The sequence below is a fragment of the Amblyomma mixtum genome, chromosome 3 (genome assembly GCF_055824585.1).
Source record: "Amblyomma mixtum isolate Tamu chromosome 3, ASM5582458v1, whole genome shotgun sequence".
Classification (NCBI taxonomy): domain Eukaryota; kingdom Metazoa; phylum Arthropoda; class Arachnida; order Ixodida; family Ixodidae; genus Amblyomma; species Amblyomma mixtum.
Window position 1 is genome coordinate 114,343,746 of NC_143014.1, and position 23,097 is coordinate 114,366,842.

The 23,097-nt window shown below is 46.3% G+C and overlaps 1 protein-coding gene across 1 annotated transcript in view; it reads left to right on the forward strand.

Annotated features, from left to right (window-relative positions):
• Nucleotides 1-23,097, forward strand: part of LOC149351448 (solute carrier family 23 member 1-like) — an 82,195-nt gene that overhangs the window by 40,603 nt on the left and 18,495 nt on the right. Inside the window, exons 4-8 of the mRNA XM_089580757.1 lie at nucleotides 4,863-4,967; nucleotides 5,769-5,926; nucleotides 7,233-7,416; nucleotides 15,719-15,900; nucleotides 17,014-17,134. Of these exons, the coding sequence (XP_089436883.1) occupies nucleotides 4,863-4,967; nucleotides 5,769-5,926; nucleotides 7,233-7,416; nucleotides 15,719-15,900; nucleotides 17,014-17,134 (750 nt within the window). The remainder of the gene's footprint in view (nucleotides 1-4,862; nucleotides 4,968-5,768; nucleotides 5,927-7,232; nucleotides 7,417-15,718; nucleotides 15,901-17,013; nucleotides 17,135-23,097) is intronic.

Genomic DNA, 23,097 nt, shown 5'->3' on the forward strand with positions numbered 1-23,097 from the left:
GGAGGGCCCATGTGATTGCGCAGCGAGTGTCATAGTCCGTGGCAACTGCAACCAATTTGTTTCCGGAGGTGGACTAAGGAATCGGGCGTTTCCAGCCGACACCATAGAAAGGTTTGGGAGGCACATCAATAGGTTGGAGCAGGCCCGCTGAGAGAGCGGCAGGGCGTTTCCGGCGCTGGCACTGGTCGCAGGCACGAACATAGGAGCGCACAGACTTGTAGAGGCGAAGCCAGAAGAAGCGACGACGCACGCGGGCGTAAGTACGCGAGTCACCCTGATGTCCAGCCATGGGAAGGAGGTCATGGAGCTCGTGGAGGACATCAGTACGCAGGTGCTTGGGCACAACGAGCAGGAATTTGAGGCCGGCGGGATTAAGGTATAAAGTGTCATGATGCGGCACAAACCGGCGCAGAGCAGGGTCAGATGGAGAGGAGTTGAGGCGGTCAGTAATGGACCGCAGCTCAGTATCTCTTCGCTGTTCATCGCCAACGTGGACAATAGCAGAGAGTAGAACAGGTCGGTGGCGCAAGCAGTGCCAGGATGGTCAGACGGGTCAACGGGATATCTGGAGAGACAATCTGCATATGTGTGTAGCCGACCGGATTTATAGGCCACGGTGTAATCGTAGTCTTGTAGGCGTAAAGCCCAACGACCCAGCCGGCCCGTAGGATCTTTCAGAGAGGAGAGACAACCGTAAAAGGGTGGCCGTGTAAATACGGGCGAAATTTCCCAACAGCCCACACGAGGGCCAAGCACTCGCGTTCCGTGGTGGAGTTATTGCCTTCTGATGTAGAGAGGAGGCGGCTGGTGTAGGCGATGACACGGTCAGACCCAGATTGCCGTTGAGAAAGGACAGCGCTGATGCCATGACCGCTGGCGTCTGTACGGACTTCAGTGCAAAAGGTCGTCCATCATACGCACGAAGGGGCCAGAGCGTTGCATAAGCCAAAAGGCTTATGAACTCTGAACTGATACAGCCCATCACGTGTCACAAACGCTGTCTTCTCACGGTCATGGTCATCCACAGCTATCTGCCAATAGCCGGAGCGAAGTTCTAGGGAGGAGACTAATTTGGCACCCTATAGGCAATCAAGGGCGTCGTGGATGCGCGGGAGAGGGTACACGTCCTTTTTGGTTATCTTGTTCATGTAGCGATAACCAACCCAAAAACGCTATGAGCCATTCTTTTCCCTCGCAAGGACGACTGGCGAGGCCCAGGGGCTGCATGAGGGTTCGATAATGTTCTTAGTAACCATTTTTGTAACCTTGGCGTTAATGACCTGGCGCTCAGCGTGGGAGACTCGGTATGGTCAACAGCGGATAGTAGAGGCATCCCCGGTGTGGATGCAATGCGTCACAGAGAGAGCATTGCCCGGCTTGACATTATATAGGTCGAAAATGTCCGAAAATGATTCGAGAAGGGCCCGAAGCTGCGCTGTTTGGGCGGGACATAGATCGGAGGGCACCATGGTCGTGAAGGCGTCCGGCGAAAGCGATGTAGGCTGGTGATGGGCTGCGAGATCAGGAAAAGGGGCAGTGTCGAAGGCAGCGACTTGGCACAGTACGAGGGGGAAGAGAGTAGCAACCAAATGCCGGATAGAAGAACTTGAGGAGAGAAGCTGAAGTTTAGGAATGGCAGAGACAGTGCGTTTGCCTTGAAGGAGGCGATGGCATAGAGCAGCTTCCTACAGCATATGACTTTTCAATACGCGTTAAATCATCCGTTTAATGACTTGTATTTATTTGTTTTCTCCTGTAAAACCAACGCAGGTCATTCAGTAAGGACATCGGGCAGAAACAACATCTTGTCAAAGAAAATGGGCTTTAAATGAACGTGTAATACAAAAAAGAATGATAGAAAGGCACTAGGTAAAAAATGATTACATGAACCTAAAAGGGGGGGGGGGGGTGCAAAGAGAAGTTAGAAATTACTAATCAACACCACGTAAGAACTGGAAATAAAGAAAGTACAAAGCAAAATAGAAAAATCAAGAAAGAAAATAGCCGTAACCAAGCGCAGGAAAATTAAACCAACATTGCAACATTATCGAAAAAAAAAATGAAGCAAAGGACCCGGCTAACTAAAATAGTGCTTATGGGTTACATGCGGCTACAGCCGGCTACATGCGGAAGCGTAGACCAGTGCAAAGCTTAACTCCTGCAATGTGTTCGTTTGAAACTGAACTCATTTTCTGATCTGCGGGAAATGCGTGAAGGAGCTTTGAGAGGCAAGCGAGGCTTACACACATTGTGGAATTATTCGTCAAATGCGAATAAAATAGCGACGGAGCAACGAGCGTTAAATGAGTCTAGAGGATTTGTCTTGTTTGCTTTGCGTTACTTTCGACCAGGGGTTGTAGTTGCCAGTTACGAAGCTAGCGGCGCTGATTGAACACGTTCTGGTGTGCTGATCAAGTAAACCGTACTGGTGACGGAAGCTTTATCTGTTGCTGCACAAATGTTCAATAAGCTCATTTCCGTGTGGTAGTAGATGAGTTCTGATGGGTTTGGCAGCATTTACTCTAAATTACGCAGCTGCTTTGGCACAGGGGACGTTAGCAATTGTGGAGTACAAAAGACGATGAAAGCCAAAAAGGGCGAAATTCTGAAAATTGATGCCCTGTCTAACTTTCAAATCCGAAGTTCACAGTTCTTCCCACGGATGGCTGATACCCTTTGCAACATAACAGAAGACGAAATTTTTTATTCGTTCATCTTTCTTCTGAACGTCACCGACAAATTATTTAAAGCACGCATCGCGCACAGCTGCACCATGGCTAATTCGGTGGAAGCAGCTTCCGCAACAAGCGTATAAAACCTATACAGAGCTTCTAGTAAATACGAAGAACGCCACTACCGCGGCGCCACCAGCATGGAGGCCAGCAATCTTGGATAGATCGTGACACAGCACGAATCACAGTTTCGCAGGAGTTAGGGTATGCATGTTGGGGAGACAGCCAACGCCACGAGGCCGTGAGGACAAGAGACGGGAACCACATCTCGAATTTATTGCTGCTACCCTATGCGCTGCAATTATTTATCGAGACCTGCCTCTGCGCTTGCACAGCTGGAAACGAGCACCGACTCTTCATTACGGCAACCGTACGTCGTATAGGTGAACGTCGGCGCATTTAGAAGCGTAACCGAAGACCTTCCCACTCTTGCGACACTTTTGTGAAGAAATTCGTTTATTTCGCTTCGTGAGCCGGGAGTTCAAATATTGAAAAGGCTGTTATTTTTCTTCGATTCCTTTTCAACCCCCTCGCAACCAACCCTACCGAGATAAAAAGGCTTGCGAAGAGAAAGAAAACGACGAAAAATTGCGAAACGCTGCGGCGACCGCCTGTTGCTTTGCAGTAATCCCGTGTACAGAGCAGCTGTGGGAGCCGGAGGACGGTGGCGATGGCTTTTGTCAGAAGCATCAAAAAACGAGCAAAGAAGCGATTGCAAAGGAGAGTGAGTGAGGCCGCTATGTGGCATCTGGCGGTGCGGGCTGGGCAATTTTATTTTTGTTTTTCTTGCCCATTCTACTCTTTGTGTTGCGTAGCGAGATGCCGTCAGATGTGCAGTAGTCGGGTAGTGTTCGGGCACACCTAGTATATAAGTTTGGTGAACCAATTGCGTCAGAAATGCATTTTAGCCTAAAATACTTTGTGAAGGGTATATTTCATAACTTTATTCTTCAACCAACTCCTCCAAACTTGTCCATACATCAGCCAGAGATAGGGCGGCAGTGGATTTCATTATCATGAGGTCAAAAACTACCGTTATCAAATGCGATAACACTTTTCCTCGTGCTCTGCTCGACTGCGTAGCTCTGGTCGACAACGTTCGCGGTTGTGGGTCGATCTCAGCTGCTGAAACGAAGTGACCAAGCAGTTTAGAGCACTATCCCAAGTGCCTGACGAATGCCTTGAGCGCAACCGCGGTGTGATTGAGAAGGTTCTGTTGTGTGACAGCACGTCTAAACCTGTGCATGCTTGCCGTTAATGCATTTCAGCAGACATTGTTCTAGGACAAGGAACGCTCCTTGGTCAGACGCAGGACGTACAGGGTGCGGCAAAAGTTCAAAGGACACATGGTCCGCTTTCCAGCGATATATTCTTGCACTTAAGACCTCCGTGAAACTACCACTCAGAGGTTACAATGATACTTCTCCTCTCTCCCCTACAGAGATTTTTAGGTTCGGGATTATCGTAAGTATCCCACTATACAGATCAAAATCAGACTCCGTGGTCTTGGGACTTTTGACGCTCCCTGTACATCTGATCCATACCGGCAGCGAAGAAGCATAAACACAAAGACAAGGAACGTGCAAAAACATGGATGAACGCAGCAGCGTTCGTTCATGTTTTTGCATGTTCCTTCTCTTTGTGTTCATGCTTCTTCGCTGTCGGTATGAATCAAAAATGTTACCAACTTGTTACCAACCAATGTTACCAACTAGCCACTGGAGCCTAAAACTGCTCCTGATATTAACTATTTCAAATGCTGCAGACGCTGCTCTCTTTTTCGCGCACTTATTTTTTTTTTTTTTCAAATAACATTGCAAAGGCAGGAAAGTGGAACAAACTTACCATTTTATGCACTCTGTATTTTTCTCGCACCTTATAAAGCAGCATTAATTGGTATTAACAACGCATATAATTAAAAATTAAATGCATTGCACTTTTCAAAGAACTAGAGCTTTATCGCAACCGGGAGGCCCACAACGATCGCGCAAGCTACGTCAAAAACAGCCAGCGGCCACCGCCAGCGCGGGAACCCCGCCTTAGGGGTCAGCACTCACTTCCAAGTGGCAGTATTTGAATTAATGCAAAAAGAAGGCTAACTTCGGCTTTTTGTTCACTTTTTTTCATTAGGATGACAAAACATCCAAGGCACCAAAAGCGCCCCCAGAAAAGATGATGTACTACGGAGTAGACGACAGTCCTGCGTGGTATTTCAGCGCTTTACTTGGCCTACAGGTAAAACTATTTTCGTACACAATGTAATGTGATTGGATATTGGTGAATGAATACTGATACTCCGTTCATAGTACCAAGCAGGCGTCTGGCCTCCTATACAGTTGTGGTCAGCAGTCTATTTAACCTGCACATTATTGTTTTGCCCACCATAAAGCCACTTACTCGGCCCTCAGCAGAGCAGCAAAGCCGCTCTCAAAATCAGTTGCATTTTTATCCTACCGCGTATTTTCAGCAAAGAAGACATGAAGAATACTAGCTGTCTCTAGTTGTCAGCCGTAGGATGTCAGCTGCAATTGAAAAGCCAGCCGCAGCCATCTTCAGCGAATGCTCTGAGTGATAAACTTCTGCACGGCTTCGTTCACTTCAACTTTTACGTCTCACCTTTCATTCTTGCAGCAGTGAACTGGCTGCCAAAGAAGCTTGTCTAAGAGCTAAAAGTGTTTTGAAAGTGACGAACAAAATTTAAATATGACAGTGAGCGTAGAGTTGCGATGACAGTCCGGAGTGTTTCACCTTTTGTTTTATTTTTTAGCGTGCGTGAAAGAGTTCAGGTTGAGTTTGTTGTGAGCTACAGATGATATTAGCCTTGCGTAATTCTGCCAGTTTCGCTTCACCGTAGCGACGTTTAAATATTTACTAAAGGCGAGCACAGTGCGCACTTGTGTGACCTAGCAGACCATTGCCACTAAGCTGGTGGCACTGTCAGGTAGCAGTTGGAGACTCTTTTCGGCGATTCTGCGCGCAGTGACTTGGCTTCCCTCGGGGTCACGTGCATTGACGCCTCACCGCTGTGTCTTGCAGCACTACCTGATCGCCGCGACGGGAACACTAAGTTACCCCTTTGCCCTGGCACCGGCGCTCTGCATGCGAGAGGAAGATCCCGCCCGTGGCTACCTCATCTCCACCATCTTCTTCATATCAGGAATCGGCACTCTCATCCAGACGTCGCTCGGCATCAGGTACGCGGCTGTGGGAAAAGCCTTATACACCCTCCCTCATTCCTTACATATTTTTTAACTATTACTGAACATGTTTTGTAACTGTTTAATCTCGTCACCTACACAATAACCCTTTGCTGAATCTGCTCGCACTAGTCTTTCCGATGGCCTATTTAATTTTTATATCAGCAGTTGTAACATGGAAGCTTCCGAAGGCTGCGGCATCGCAGTATTCGTCATCGTAGTAATATTATATCTGCCGTAAAGCAAAAGTCACAAATCACGAACTTGGCCAACGAATATGATCCACGATTGTTGTTTTGTATTGGGAATATTGACGGAAGAGAATTCGAAATTCGTGGCAGCTTTATCGAAGCGGACTTGAGCTCTTTTAGCCTGCCAGCGGGCCCTGCTTAGCGGAAGATGAGGCCCGCGGGGTAGGGGCTGGGGGGGGGGGGGGGGATACTGTGAGAGGTAGGAGGTGCAGCCCCCTCACAATAAGCTCCTGTTGAGCGCCGTAAGCGCGCCACGAGCGTTGCAAAGAACTTGAATTTTTTCTTTTCTGCTCCCTGGATGAGAAATAAAATTTGCGGACAGGATCCTGAATGGTTGGGGAATGTATTCTGCCAATTATTCAAACACGCATTTTTGGTCAATAATTGCGATTTGTAGCTGATATCCTGCCTTAAACGATATCAGAAACTATGGACAGTCGGCTCAAATCACTTTTAGGCACCATCACGGGTCGCAGAAGCCCTCAAAGTGGACTGATATAGCTAACTTCACAAACTCTTGTTCCTTACTCCTGCCGCAGAACCACAGCCATGGTCTCAGCTGCCCCTTGAGAGAGCACGAGATATATATTTTATTGTGATGCAGAACTAAGTGATGAGGATGCCGTGCACAAGAGACACCGGGACATGTTCGTCTATCCGCTGGTGCGAAGCTGGCCAGGCCCACCGTATTGGGGAGAGGGGTATGGATAATAGGAGGATTGCATGACAATGCGGCAGGAGAAAAGGGAATGTCCAAGATTAGCACGGGTTTCTGGGCAGTTGGGCCATGCAAGGGAGGAACGGAGACAGCAGAGGAAATAAAGCGCAAAGGAGAGGAGTGCATTGAGGTGCATGCGGCGAAGAACACGCAGCAGGGTGGCGATGAGAGATGGACCTTGTTCCTGATATCGCTTCATTCGTCGAGGAATTCCTCGGCTCGCTTTTTTGTGGAAACCTCTAGCCGACTCGTACGCCGAACCACTACGCGTGTGTTGGTGCTGCAACATTGTCTTGTCTCCTTATCTTTACATCCCTTAATGGGCACTGCGCAGGCTGCCCATCATTCAAGGCTGCAGCGTGACCTTTCTAGTACCGATCCTGGCCACCATGGCGCTACCAGAGTGGCGCTGCCCGACCGAGGAAGAGTTGATCGCTGCGCGTGATCCCGACTCGGGACTCACGGGCCCTGCAACGGACGCTGAGTGGACGGCCGTCTGGCAATCGCGGATGAGCGAGGTAGGCACCTGCGCAGATATAGCTGGCTCGCACGCCGATGCTGGAGCCACCAGGCGCCTGCGGCGACTAAGTAGCGTCCAGCGTGCTCTTCTTACATGCTTATGCGATCAGCTTCGGGGACAAAGCAGAGCTGCCCGAAATCAGGGGATAGAAGAGAGAAATGAGGCAGAAAGTGCATCTCATCAAATCCGCAAACATTTTCCTCCAGACGTTCCGCAAATTGTCGTTTTAGTGCTTTTAATCTCGTCCTCTAGAGCCGAACCTCTGGCGGATTCTATAAATTGCTCAATCACAACGCAAACGTTTGGTAATATGTGTACAGTCTGCCTCTCCCTCGTGTACAGCGCTCGACCGGCGCCCTCCACTGCATAAAGGTCGACATTTAGTCGTAGTGTCCAACTTTTAAAGCCTACGCTTGCACGAAAGTAGAGCTACATGAACCTGCAAGCAAGATGGACGCAAGCAGTTTGCCCGCAAACCAGTGAGTACTTCCTAATTTCACTTTTGACTGCGGGGTGCAGACTGCTCGAGCGCTCTATACCATACTGAAGCAGACTGCACTCGCCCTGTTGCCGTCGAACTGGGGTTGAGGGCTTTCAAGCATCTCGATGCACCTTTTACCTGAACTTTCGTCATTTTTCTGACTGAAAATAAATACAATACAGTAGAATACAAGTGAAGGCGTGATTTCACGAAAAGAGCAAGCAGATAACGCAGAAGCAATGAAAGCACGGTGCAGGAAATGTTAGTTTGTAATTAAAATTCACGCTTCACGGTTTCTTTAGTTTCTGAGAGAGCATCTACAACACCTTTAGGGGAAATGTGGCAGTGGCGTATCTTCCCCTTGGAAAACCACATTGCGCATGGGCTGGAGGTGAAAGGAGCCGAGTACACTAGCTGTCTTGCAGCTTATCTCATCGAGGTACCTCCCCAATAAAAACTGTCTATGCACTGAGTGACAAGTCGTTCGCACGACGCGGCACAAGGCATACTGGCCCATGTCTAGCATTATTTGCGGGCTGGCTAGTTGGCACATATTGTTAACCTCAAAAAAATGGTGAGACGATGAGGTCAAAGCAATGAGAGTTCTTTGTGTTTGCCTATTCTCGGCGCTTCGCCATTGCCTGTTCGCACAGTTTTTCCAAATAACGACGCACGCCAACCAACCCGCCAGAAAATACTGGTTCATGTCACAGGCTTAAAGCGTCTAATACGCAGGGGCTGCAAATGCACACAGCGTTTCGTCTGCACGTGACTTAAGGTGCGCGTACGTACACAAAATGGGGATAGCTAACAAACAGGACCCCAAATTGTCTTCCAATGCTAACGAACATTGAATATGCGCATCTTCTGTATAATACCCTCTCGTCAGCTGATTCCTTTATCGTGTGCGAGTAGGGTTTGTGAACTTTAGGCGGAAGAAAATCAAAAGATAATTTTTTCAGAAGTATAGATAGGCCTCCGCCTTGTTAACGATCCGTGTTTTTTTTTTTTTTATCAGCGCAGAGGAGCGACGGGAAATTGATGAGAAACAGTATTTTCGCTATTTTTTGTCTTCTTTGTTCTGTGGCTAAATTTTCCCTGGATGCACTTCTATACTGTTTTTTCCTAGTTAATTTTTTTAATTAAATGTTGATGGAAACTCTCCCAACAGGAAATGTAAGGAGGTGTCGTGTTCTTTCGGGAATGTAAAATAACTGTACTGTTGTCACGCCGCGCGCTGAAGTTCATTGCAATGAGTGCAACGCAAGTCACAGTTATTGCTATGATGAGCCAAATATCTTCCAAATATCTGCCTACTTCGCAAAAAATTCCGGAGGTGCTCCGTGAAACGCATCCATATTCGTGAACGCTGGGATCATCATTAGAATATAGACTCAGTGCACATCTGTCAGTAGCGGTCGGAAACGAGGCGTCAAAAAGTCACCCACAATTTGTAACTCCGCACGCAACGCTTGGCGGAGCAAGCCTGAAGTGATAGTGTGTGTGGCAGTAGCTGCAGCTGTTGCCAGTCAGAGTGTCTAGGTCTCGTGATAGCTCTGCACAGAGAAAAAAATAATAGACCACAGAGCTTGTTTCCCGCTTACGCTAACCACAGTTCCGCCCGGTTAACAGGAGGCTTAGAGCAGGCTCGTCTCCATGGAGCGTGGAGAGCACCTCTCTCTTCGGCGTCATGAGTGCTGTTACCCGAAACCACCACAACCAATCAATCCTCTTCTTCGGCACTTCGTACAGTTGCCGCCTACAGCCAGTGCCAGCTGAGGCAAGAGCGCCTCGTTTTGTCAATCCGTGCTGGGGTCTTTGTCTACAGAAGTCTGTGTAATAGCTCACTACTTTTTTCTTTAACTTTAATGCTTGCACGCTTCATGCTGGATGGATTAGAGAGGTCGCGTCAGTCAGTTTTTGTGCAGCTGTGTTAGGTTTAGTCCTGTTTACAAGCCGCTGTGGTGACTGTGAGACTACGCCGTTCTGCTGTTGCAGACGAGATATACCGGGTTCGGCATCCGGCCGCAGCGACCGCACTGAGACAAAGGTGAAATGCAAAAACGGCGGAGAAGGAGGCCAAAATATATTCTAGAAAACCAAGAACGCGAGCAGACCTCCATTAATCCGCTGCCCTCTCCTACGGAGGGCCTGGTAGTCCAGGCGAGGTGTGAGACTCCAAAAAAAAACATTAATTTTAACGACGACCTTCTGCGCAGCAGCATGCAGGCCCCATCAGCGTGCTTTTCGGGAATAGGCTGGCGGCTCAAGAATGTCTAGCGCACGGTCACCTGCTCGACCCCATTGATCAAAACGACACATTATTTGACTCGTGGTTCCTCGTACAGCCCGTCATATTCTTATCTCTGAAAGACTAAAATAGTCTGTGAATGTGCCGCGTCCTACTCTATAAAAAAAAAGGAACTCTTGACATATGAAACTGCAGCAGTACGCACCTGTTTCAATCCTTCTTGCTACTGGCTCTTCTCATCCTGCGTTAATCCCCCTTTTGTTCATTTGAACTAAGCAGAGGGAGAGAACAATCCGTGTCACTTTACGAGCATGGTAATTCTGATGCTCCACGAGGTGTTGCACAGAATTTCAAGAATTCAAATTCGTCGCCAAGTGTCACTTATCGAGACGATGGTGCTTGTGCACACGAAACTTATCGTCACTACGAGGAAGTCGCGGCATCAAACTACCTAGATAAAAATTTAAACTTTCCTTGGCATGAATGCAGCATCATATTACATTTTCGCAACGTACTGGAAGTGGCGAGTGCTTTCAGAAACGCTGCACAATAAACGCTGGAAATAGCAAGATAAATAATTTGTAAATTCTGATAAATATGTCTTAGTATGCAATTTATCAGGATTCGAGCCTATCGAGTTAGCAGGGGGCGCCATTGCGCAGCTCTTAAGGCGCTGTCTGGCAGATCTCCAAGGTTGCTGCTGGTAATGTCACATGTATTTCCTTCGCAGCGCATGTTAAAACAATGCATCGCAGGTCTAACCTTTACAGTGCTTCTTACCTACAACTGCCCTCTTCCATTATACCCTGTTATAGCTTATAATGTTCGTGTTTCGTCAAAACTAAGGTGTTCATATCTGGGCTATTGGTTTTAGAGAAACGAGCTTATTCAGTTTCTGGTTAAATTTTCTCGAACCAAACATGAATAATAAAGGTGCATCGGTGTGGTTTGCAAAGTTGCAGAGTATTTGCATGCGAATACGACCGCTGAAACAGAGAACTTATAAGACCCAGCGTAGATTTAACAACTTCTATTATCGTCTTCCCCACGAACGACTAGAACGCGTTCATAGAATTCATAGAAGTTATGTGCACGCAGCCGCACTAAAGCGGAGGATAAAATAAGATAGCGAAATAATCAATTGTACTAAACAATAACAGCGGTCTGAAGAAGAAAGCCATTGCCGTATGTTGGCTTGAGCAAGTTATAAATCTACTCGCGCTGTAAACCTTCTCCCTCCTTGAATTTGCTTGAATGCGGACACACAAAATAAGAAGGTAGAAATGGGAAACGCGGCCATGCACGAAATCGCCGCTGCAATTTTACACACAGAACGAAAATAAAGTCGAGAAATTCACCGCAGAATGTTTGGGAAGAAGAAAGAGAGAAAGATGTGAGCTCTTGAGGCAGCCTGGGGAGCAAACCACCGAACCAGAGAACCCTTCGCATCTCTGTGCTTTGTGACTTAGAACGAAACTGGATGCATAAATCTCAATACGTCTTTTTTGTTGTAATTTGCCCATACTGAGTGTGTGTTCTGATGGCTGTAATCTATCCTGCACTACGGCCGCTTCAGCGCAATTTAACACAGAAATGACCATTTCCGTCAAATGCTAAAGAGCCTCTGAGCGCAGTCAGCATGATATGCGTGGATACTTCGTGTTTTCAACTTGTGTGGGTAATAGCTTGCTGCTTCGAATAGCGAATGCCTCTGAATACTGACCGAAATTTTTGGGATGGTTGAATTCAACATACGAATGATCTCATTGGTGAAAGATATTTCCGGAGACAGCACATACTTCAATATGTGTCCACGGCTCATTAACAAGCCCGCTGATTTTCCGCACAATTAACTATATTCCCATTCTAGCTAAACTATCAATGGATTTGGTTACATATTTTTGCGCAGTACTTGAGCAATTACTACAAGCGCTGAAAGATGCTATAAATGAAACATCAATAAATTTGTCTAAAAAAATAACTCGAAAGAACAAAACTCGAATTAAAGTCATCTTTTATTACTTACATTCATAATTCCTCCTAGACTGCTGAAAAGCAAGAAGGGTCCAAGTACGCAGACAAACCATAATTATCGTCTAAAGTTAAACTAGCGCATTAAGCTGAATCATCAGTGGCCCAAAATAGTCAGACCCCGCACATTATCCTGATAGAGCAGATAAATTACTCCATGCCCGAATCATTCAACAATTGGGCGATTTATCAAGACACATGTAAGGACTAGGCTGTCGCGCCCCAAGGGCCATTTTCTCCAGAATCTGTTTGCCCCATAGCTTTTCTACCACTCGAGAGACAGCGACGTGTAGTCTTAAGGTCGTAGTGATCAGCATCCCAAAGCTATCGGCTCTATTTGTCGATAGTCGAAAGCCCTTGAGTAGAACGCGCCCAGTAAGAAAGAGCTCGGGTGCGCACCAGCTAGGCGCGCTGCACAACTTCTTCAGCATCCAATAAATCGGCTTCGTGGTCCTCACTCAGCGATCCACAGTTGATGCATAGTTATAGCAGCCATTATGGAAATGAGCAAGCACATGAAGTTTGCAAATATTGAGTTACTTTTCCTTTCTTTTTATTCGTGGTATTTAAGCCCATTTTGCGCAAAACATTCATGCCTAGATTACCAACTTCATGGACTTACTATCCTAAGCGGATTTCAGGGTGTGCAGAGAACGACCAACACCGCCCTTCTTGAACGAGAAATTTTGTATTAAAAATCACGCTGGCCATTCTTTCTTCTCCACGCTCTCAGAGATTTGCCTATAAATCTAGCCTCGCCCGGCATATATGGTGAATATCCTGGTCTGCAATTCAGATTGCATGAACTTGTCACGGAACATTAAAACTCTTTTTCAGCAGTTGCCCCAGGCTGTGAGGGCTATGAGCAGCATTTTTCTTCTTCATTCTTACTGTGCGCTGGTAATTCTGCGTTTGGCGTGAGCCGAACGAACACTAGTTTCGTGCTCTCTTTATTTTTTACTCTTACGCCCAGCATAGCGGGAAACTAACCAAGAAACTCCCAACGTCCGACGGCCATCCGTGGTCCCGTGAGACGCTCCTTCTAGTGTGACCTGCGTCGGGTCTCTTTTATCGCCTCGCCACATTAAAATCATTTTTAGCTCGTGCATAATTTCCAGGTAGAAACTCAGTGTGCGACCGATGGCTCGTAGCTGCTCTATTGCGAGTTTTATTTTTTTTTTGTAACACTTCCTGCCGCTCTTTTGTTTCTATAATTTTTTCCCTCGTTTCTTGCTATATTTTCTCTTTTGTTGTTGGTTGCTGTTTTCAGTCGGAAGCGTATTAATGCGCGTTCAGTTCTACGCAGCCCTTTGTTTCAGCATTTGCGATCCGTCCCTGTCAGCACAGAGGCTCCCCGCTAAATGAGATGTAATAGCAATAATTACGTAATAGTTGCGCGTAACTAACGCTTAACAATAACTATCTCGCTCAGGATGTACACCCAAGCCACGCCGTGGAGAGGACAACGAAGGATTCAGTGAAAGGACGAACATTGCGTTATCGTAGTCGATGGCTCCAGATTAATTTCAGCCAGCTGGGGTTCTCTAACGTGCACTAATACGAAAGCATTTTAGGCGAAAGTATTTCTAGGCTATGTCAGTGGGGTCGGGTCAAAACGTGCCCGCAAAACGTGTCCGCAAAACATGTCCGCAGCAGTGGTGACGTTATCAGAAGAGGTAGCATCAAGCGAATAATTGTGATCGGTAAAGGACGGTGTCAGGATGCTGCGCAAAAAAACATTATGTCGATAGGATGATTAGTTCATTTATAAGAGCCAGAAATGGCGAAAAAAAAAAGTAGAAATAGCGTGGACGTCGATATAGTGAATGTGCGGGAAAACAGCCGCGGAAGGCAAAATAGTGGGAGAAAAGGAAAAGGAATAAAATAAAAAAAGTTTGTAATGAATTGAAATGTATTTGATGAGTGATGATTAATCGATCAAAAAAGTTTCATTGACATAGATTAGTTAATTATCAGCAAAAACTACTGGGCGGCTCAATAGGCTGGTCAGGGATATAGTAAGCGGACGGGAAAGCAACCACGGCGCCAAATTTCAAAAAGCAAAATGCTTGACTGAGATAAAAGAAGGTATAATCAGAGTAAATATATCGATCTTTAAGTAAAGCATAAGGTAATTACGCTAATTCAGTACTTAAATTATTAACAAACAAAAGAAAATGACAAAGAGAGGCAAACAGACGTGACAAGTGCAGAGGAGACGTCAATGCTTTCGCATTCTCACCGTGCGGGTTGCCGCAGTGATCACTAATTTTTGCTTCGTGCCTCCGCTGAGATAGTGCCATCGCGGCAGGAATTACATACCGCGAACACGTGCTCAGCAGCCGAACGTTATAACCATTGAGGCACCGCGGCGGGTAAATACAATAGCTCAAATAAGTTTTCTGCCACTATTTCAATCACACCTACTTGCTTCTTTTGTTTGGAAGCTGCAATGCGACGGCGCAAGCAAGAACTGGAACTGCTCCTTAATAGCACATGTAAGGTTTCTGGCTGGTATATTAATGTTCATAGTGCTGAGACATCGGTCCAGTGCGTTAAGCCTGCGTTTTGTGCGATTAACAAATGCGTCCTGTGAGTTCAGAAGATGAGAGAGAAAGGACTGTTGAAAACGAATGACCAGCAGAAGAACAGTGAAGAAACAAGTGTCCCTTTCTCCACGCTTTTCGCCTCCAGCCAAAGCCATGCACCGCTTTTCGCGTCGGTCGTGTGACCAACACATAATCTACGATTAGCTACCAGCAACGCTTCGTGCTATCCGAGAGTGCAGGTTTCGGCGTATCGTGGAAATTGCGAAGATAAAACTTCAAATACCACCGTCTCTTGTCCTTAAGGGCAACGCTGCAATGGCTGCGTCGGTGCGAATAATAGTAGAACCCCCGACAAGAGAGTAATCAAGAACAAATTCTTGGAGATGTAGCACTGAAGTTTGTGAGAACGCTTGTGACATAAGAGAATATAGAGAAGAGTGTCAGTAATAAAAAATGGGGCACCATGCTTCTGAGCCGCTGTGATGCCTCAGTGGTTATCGTGTTCGCCTGATGACTTGAAAGGCGCGTGTCCGATTCTGGCCTCGACGGCGAAATACTTGACGCTCTTGTGCTGTGCGATGTCAGTGCACGTTCAAGAACCCCAGGTGGCCGAAATTTCCGGAGTCCCTCACTACGGCGTCACTCATAGCCTGAGTTGCTTTGGGACGTTAAACATCATAAACTGAAACCGAACCAAAACTCCATCCCTTCAGACCACGTAAGAAATGCAAAATATCGAGGCACAATATGGGATGCTCGCCTCGCACGATTCGTCTTCTTTTTAACTGAACCCTTTCGGCCCACATGAACACCTTAGAATGCGCCGCACTACTTGAACCTGCGACACGCGAAACGTAAATTTATTATTCTGACCTCGTCTGTACCTATTTGCGTAAATTCACTTATGGTGCCGTTTGAGCGCGGTATTCCAGAGCAGAGAAACAACGTGCATCCAGGTGGTACACAGTGCTTTGCGCCTCTGATGCAGATTTCCGGGGCCATCATCGCATCGTCTGCGTTCGAAGTGTTGCTGGGCTTCACGGGCATCGTGGGCTTCCTGCTACGCTGGGTAACACCACTGGGCATCGCACCCTGCATCGCCCTGGTCGGCCTCTCGCTCTTCGAAGAGGCTGCCCGGCTCAGCTCTGGAAACTGGGGCGCCGCGTTCATGTTGAGTGCCCGCTTGCCGTTACAGCTAATGCCGCGGTCTCATCATCAGGCGCAAAGAATTTTAACGACCATGTGCACAGTCGCCGCAGAGACTCGCGAAGCCTCAAAACCGGAATTCAGATAAAACTGCATTTTCGGCAACCAGGGCAGCTTATGAACCACTGCACCTGTGTGCAGGTTCATGCTCTCTCGAAGTTAGTGCGCCGTTGTTGCTCCTGGCACGCTAATGAACTCAACAAGATAGGACACTGCTCTCACTGAACAAGAGCCTTCTTCATCGAGTGGTATTGCCAACGACTCATCATGCAACTAAAGAGTGACGGGTGGCGCGTGCCTATCATGAAGTATATCTATAAGGCCAAAATTTAAAAATGTTAAATACAGTTATCACTTTCTTAGTCTCAACAGGTAAGGAGTATATACTCTAGTAAGCACGATGGTATTTGGTTTTAAACAACTTACGTCTTCGTGCGCGCTGATCTAGTGAAAGACAGAGCACTGGACAGAACAAGAACAAAACCATGCATTTTTTTCTGCCTCTTACTCTCCTTGTATCCTATGACGCAAAGTGAGCACTTAGGGTCCTCGAACTACTTATGGGAGGTAAATTTGTGAGTAGTATGACCAAAATAATTGTTCGAATGTACTTAGATTCTTTTGCTTTTTTTTTAGATGGGACTGCAAAAGACTTGGGAACAAAGTTTCTCCCTAGAATGCACTAGTAGGCACTTTCAAGGAACGACTATATGATGAGCGCAAAGAATTCTCGGGGGAAAATTGGGCCACCGCATCGGCACGTCGCGAACCGCGATAGCCGCGAAAAGTGTACTTATGGAGAAAAAGAGAAAGTGCTTTGCTCAATTGCTTTTCAGTAACACCTCATTCTTATTGTTCTTTGTACCAATATTCAGCATGTTTAGAATAAAGAATGTGTAGGATGAAACCCTGAACATCCTGCGACACCTGATGTCGCCCATTTATATCATAACCAAAATGCGATGAATGGCATCAGAACAAAAAGAAACAATTACATTTTTTACGATGAATATAAACTTTGTGCTATTCTGAATCAGCCGCCAATTTTGTTATTTCTGTTTTGTTTTATTTTTACAGGAGCATAATTCTCATGACCATCTTCTCACAGTACTTCCAAAACGTCACTATCCCAGTTCCGGGATGGGAACGTGGAAAAGGCTGCGTCGTGAAACAATTCGCCATCTTCAAGCTTTTCCCGGTAGGTTCAATATATTTTTTATTGAAAGTAGAGTCAAGAAGGCTAGCTCCAAGCCCTCGATACCGAGTTGTCATCGAAAGGAAAAATGAAAGTTAAGTTTTTGTCATTGCACATGAAACTTAAGTAAATCGCGCACGCACATTTTTCCGTAAGCCTCCTGATTGAGATTACCTGTTGTGCACAGGGCTTCTCATTACCAGGAATTCCGGGCAAGAATTTGTAGTTCTCTTGGCTGCCATTACGTGGCGCATGGCTGTGAACATTGAAAGACAACTAAAGGTGTACCTAACTTACGATAATACATAGTCGATATGGATGTCTCAAGATAGAGTGTAGGTTAGGTGCACCCCAAAGTACTCATATTAAGACACTGCATGCACTCACCGGCGCGAGAACAGTTGTACACAAGAGGTACTTTGCGAGTCGAAAAGATCATGAGTTTGATCTTCTTAGTATTAATGTCCAACAACAACACAAAACTGACATATCGAGGTCTTGAATTTCTTTGCAGTGTTGTGAACGTTTCACAGCCTTATATAAGACCCCATCGTCCGCAAAAACGCGTATTATTGACGACGACTGAGAGCACAAGTCATTGACGTAAACAAGAAATAGTATAGGGATCTCAGTACGGTTCCCTGAACCAAAACAAAACATCTGAGGATTTTCAATCGTCTGTTCCTAGGTATAGATATCTCTTCGAGAAAAATTTTCTTTCCAACTGATAATTATAGAATATTATATTGCACGCTCAACATGTTCCAAATTTTTTATGAATATTACTATATCTCTTAATTAGGTGATAATTAGGGATGCGCGAATATTCGACAACTGCGAATAGACAACAAAATAGCACGCATCGATTCTTCGTAATCTATTCGAAAATTCAGTGTCCTACGTATTACAAATTTTTCCAAAGGTTCTGGCTATATCTCACCTTCTATATCTACAAGCACTCACCTTCTTATTCGCGGGAAAGGCTTAGTGAGCTTTGCCGACGAAGACAATGAAATCTGGCGGCTCCGTGCACTCTGTAAGGCTCAGGATTCCCTATTACAGATTATGATTACTTACAGGGACACTGAGGACAAATAGAAGTTGGCCTGCATCGATTGGGTACCGCGCTTTAATCGCAAAAATATCACTCTCATCGAAAACGAGGGTTCTAGAAGCTATAAAAGACCAAGAAGCGAAATACAGGTGTCGTAGATCCCCAGCGCATTTCGAGAGTAAAATGAATGTGTCGACATCGATTTCTGGGCTTGGATCACTGAAGCTAAGCAACATTGCCATTAAGCGATGGCAATCCGTCCTTTTCTGTCAGGGCGTCACGAGACTGAATCGACTTACGGGAAGATTTTCCGAACAAATCTTCTAGCCGACAGATGCGTCTTTTACTCGCGGTCAAATTTTTGCATAGCCAGAAAGAGCCAGAAATTTTTTTACCGGAGAACAATAACTGGATGGAGCTATCCTCAGTGTTCCGTTAGTACTGTAAACCTAATTACGGTATTCCTACGTAGATTATTTCTTTACGCTGAAGTAGGGTTCCCTGCTATTACTACAAGACAGTAACTGTATTCTCGTGAACGTGCATTATGTTTCAGCCGGTGATCTTACTGACCGATCCGAACAATGCCTTAAGCGTTAATGCTTACTGGTGCAATGTTCAACAAAGTGCAATATTTCTGCGCATGAGAATAAAAATGCTATTGCGAATAAATGTATCATGGGAAGTAGCGGGGCCAGTTGGTTCATTTTTCAACTTAAAACAGTGCGCAGGGACAGGACACAGTCGAGAAACACACAGACACAGCACAGTCAGTGCTGTGTCTGTGTGTTTCTCGACTGTGTCCTGTCCCTGCGCACTGTTTTAAGTCGAATAAATGTATCTGCTCTTCGTTGTTCAATAGATAGAAGCTAACTATTGGTACTCGATTCGTATTCAAAACTTCAGACATTCGCGCACTGTTCATGATAATTAATGCGGACAATTCTCTGATAGTAATATCCGGATAAACTTTTTTTTTTGCGACCGAGCAATATCAGATATAATGTTACCAAAACGCGGAAAAACTACTGTTCATTAAAACACTGCCAATTTCGTTTAAGCTATGCTTGCCTGCTCCGATTTCATTACTGCCCTTTTTAAAAGGAGAATTTCGTTGGCTAGTTGTATCAAATACATTTCTTGTCTTTGAACAACCCGCAAATATTCACAGCGTTCTTGAAACATCGACTTCCTTTCAAATGCTACACTCCATACGCCGTACTCGGGCCTCGCACTTTCATGCGTGCGTTTTCCACGCATTGACGATGCCCGCCCTGGCTGCTGCTGTTCATCAGTTGTGTTTGAAACGAGAGCCGCAAAGAAAGAATGATCGTTCTGCAACTCCGGGCCGGCCGCCTTCTGACGACTGGCATAAATTATCTCCTCCTATGCAAATTACGGGCTTCAAACTTTGGTGCAAACAGCAACTTTAGAAACTCCATATAAAGAATTCTTAAAAATCATGTGAACGTTTCGTACGTTACTTCTCAAGCCAGCCTGTAGTCTATGCTTCTCGTTGCGTTTTCACCGGGGACGAAGGAACGCTACGCGCACAAATGGCGACGAGTTACAGCAAGCTCGTTCCCCGCAGAAAAAGCAAAATACTTCTCCCGCACTACCCCGCCGCTTTCGCCTGTTCATCCAAGGGCTCGAAGCGGGGGCATATTCGAAGCGTGGCTGTGGAAAATGGCACTGTCTTACCTGCGCATGCAGTAGAAAGCCTGCATTGACGACATCTACTGTGCACCACCACAGAGCGTGGGCGTTTGCATTCCTGCTCTAGTTCTCTAGTCTGTGCTAGTGAGATTTGAAAAAGCTAGCAGGAGATAAATTGCGCGTTTTGAATGTGTACCTAAAGCAGTGCCGAAATTCTAAAAAGCAATTTGTAGTCGGGCTTGACTGTCGCTCTTTACGCGCTCTCGTGCATATCAACGGGGATGTTCTGTTTTCATGGACGGGGACAACGGGGAGAGATTCGCAGAGTATTCTGGAATGGCTTCTTTGTGAGCATTGCAGAAATTGGCGTAGAGCAGGGAGGAAGGGTGCTTATGTGGATATTTATAAGGTCGCTCAGTCCTCTCCTTCAACACTCAGAATGGACAACCTAGCTCAGTCTCCCGAGCCTACAGTCCAAACTTCAATAGCGGCTACTTCGTCGTGAGTTATCCTCAGAAGAGCTAATCGATGCCTCTTCTTGCGGCTGATGTCGCAAGCCGTCTCTTCGTGCTGCATTCTTCATTAGTATGCCTCGAGAGTTTCCTATCTTTCTGCGGCACGTCTGCCGGCTGCCCTCCATTCGCGCCATTCGGCGGAGCTAAGATGCCTGAGCCATAACAACGCTGTTCGATGGATCGCCTGCTTTTAGCGCTATTCGATCCTTTAAGTTGGATACCGTCCGTCCTGTGCTCTCTTTTTTTTCCTCCAACTCGTTTACTCAGTAGTTTTGAAGCAGAATAAAAGTTTGACTGAACTTCGGTGCCCCAAAGCATCATGATACTAATAAGCTGTGGGCGTAATTGCCCTAAGAGTGCCTTCGCGCTCGAACTGCGCCCTTCGTTATGTATTTCGGGGAAAGAGCGAACGCGGCCTAAACAATTTTATCCCCGAACTCTCCGTGAAAATGTAATTCTCTGTTAAGCGATGAAGAAAAGAGAATGGAAGGACGGAATAAAGGGAAAAATGGAGGTATGACAGAAAATAGGGAAGGCCGGGAGATATAGAGGAAAAAGAAATGAAGAACGGGAAGGAAGGAAGGAAGGAAGGAAGGAAGGAAGGAAGGAAGGAAGGAAGGAAGGAAGGAAGGAAGGAAGGAAGGAAGGAAGGAAGGAAGGAAGGAAGGAAGGAAGGAAGGAAGGGAGCAAGGAAGGAAGGGAGCAAGGAAGGAAGGGAGCAAGGAAGGAAGGGAGCAAGGAAGGGAGGAAGGAAGGGAGCAAGGGAGCAGGGGAGCAAGGAAGGGAGGAAGGAAGGGAGCAAGGGAGCAAGGAAGGAAGGGAGCAAGGGAGCACGGAAGGGAGGAAGGAAGGGAGCAAGGGAGCAAGGGGGCAAGGAAGGAAGGGAGCAAGGAAGGAAGGGAGCAAAGAAGGAAGGAAGGAAGGAAGGGAGCAAGGAAGGAAGCGAGCAAGGAAGGAAGGAAGGAAGGAAGGGAGCAAGGAAGGAAGGGAGCAAGGAAGGAAGGAGGGAAGGAAGGAAGGGAGCAAGGAAGCAAGGAAGGAAGGGAGCAAGGAAGGGAGGAAGGAAGGGAGCAAGGGAGCAAGGGGCAAGGAAGGAAGGGAGCAAAGAAGGAAGGAAGGAAGGAAGGGAGCAAGGAAGGAAGCGAGCAAGGAAGGAAGGAAGGAAGGGAGCAAGGAAGGAAGGGAGCAAGGAAGGAAGGAGGGAAGGAAGGAAGGGAGCAAGGAAGCAAGGAAAGAAGGGAGCAAGGAAGGAAGGGAGCGAGAGAGAAAGCAAGGAAGAAAGGGAGAGCGAGAATAACAAAAAGTCATACATCATTACTGCGTGCTGCTCTTTGGCTTTTAAAACTGAATTTTCAGGATCGCCTTCATTCCTTCAGGCGCTCTGAGGAGAACTGTACCTGTTTAAATCAAAATGCCCGATTGCATCAAACGTGAGAGTGACAGCTCGCGGAAGTATCGAAAGGACAGCGAATTCCTCTTCCTAGAGATAATTTAGTTTCGAAATCGAGAACAAATTAATCTCTGCTCTCTATGTTTTTGTTCTTTCATACAAAGCCGAGTATTGCATCTCTACGCCGCTTATTGTTGTCGACGAAAAAGCATTGCGTCTCGCACTCTTAATACTGCCATTGGACTTTCGCGCACTCCTGATCCGACTACCAATTTCTCTCTGTTTATATGTCCCTTTTTTTCACCTATCTCTTTCTCCCACGGTTCTTACTCTAAAATTAAATAAGGACACAGAGTAATTATTCCCTTCAACAGCGTGCTCCACTGATATCGGCAGTGCTAGTAAAAAAAAAAAGCGAAAAAGTCTCGGCCCAGACTGCCCGTAAAAAGAAAAAAAGTGGGAACAGATGCTTCCCAGGCATCAGGAGCAGAAACAAAGAAAACGGAACCACGTCTATAGACGACAAACTTTGTTTCAGCAGCGCATGCGAAGTTGCGAAACCTGGCTTTGGCATTTCAAAGAAAGTTATAAGCCTTGATTTATGCCGAGAGTGATGGGAGGAAACCACATAGTAAAGAGAGCGGAAACTGTTTGTACGGCCGATATTAAAAATCGGCACGCTCAGCCGTGGCCGCCGTGTACCACGTTCGAGTGCTCCGCTTTTTCCGTTTTCTTTCTGCTTTGGAAGCAGAGCACTGCTTTCGGTTAATATCCCGCCAAGTGGCCGCGACGCAATTTCCGCCCCTGTGGGCCACGTGCGAAAACAATGGTAAAAAGCCTTTGAATCCGCTACAAATTTTTTTCCTTGAAGCACTGCACCCTTCTTTTTTTTCCCTGTGCTTCGGAGGCAACGTGAACAGCACTGTTCACCGGCGAAACCTTTTCGGTCCCTTCTGAAGCCGTCCCACAGTAAGGCGGAGCGGTGCAGTGGCCTTACATAGGTATCGTGAATTGAGTGAACTCTTGTCTTTCAATTTAGCTTGCTTTCCTCATTTTTTTTTTTTTTTCAGTTTTCAACTGTCCGTGCTTTGTTCTGGTCCGTGTTTTCTGAGATCCTTGTGGTGCTTCAGAAGGGCGAGCTAGAGCGTTACAATCGAACAAGACGCCCATGTGTGTTGTAAACACGGTAGACGAGCGCCTTTTATAAACGTAGTTTTGTTGCTCGTGCAATAGCATCGCTCAGTCGACGTCTACCTGAAAAAAAAAAACAAGAAGTGGCCAAATATAGAATCTCCTAAAAAGCACGGACGTCATTCTTGTTATTGTTAGTGTTCTTGCTTGGAAAGGGCGC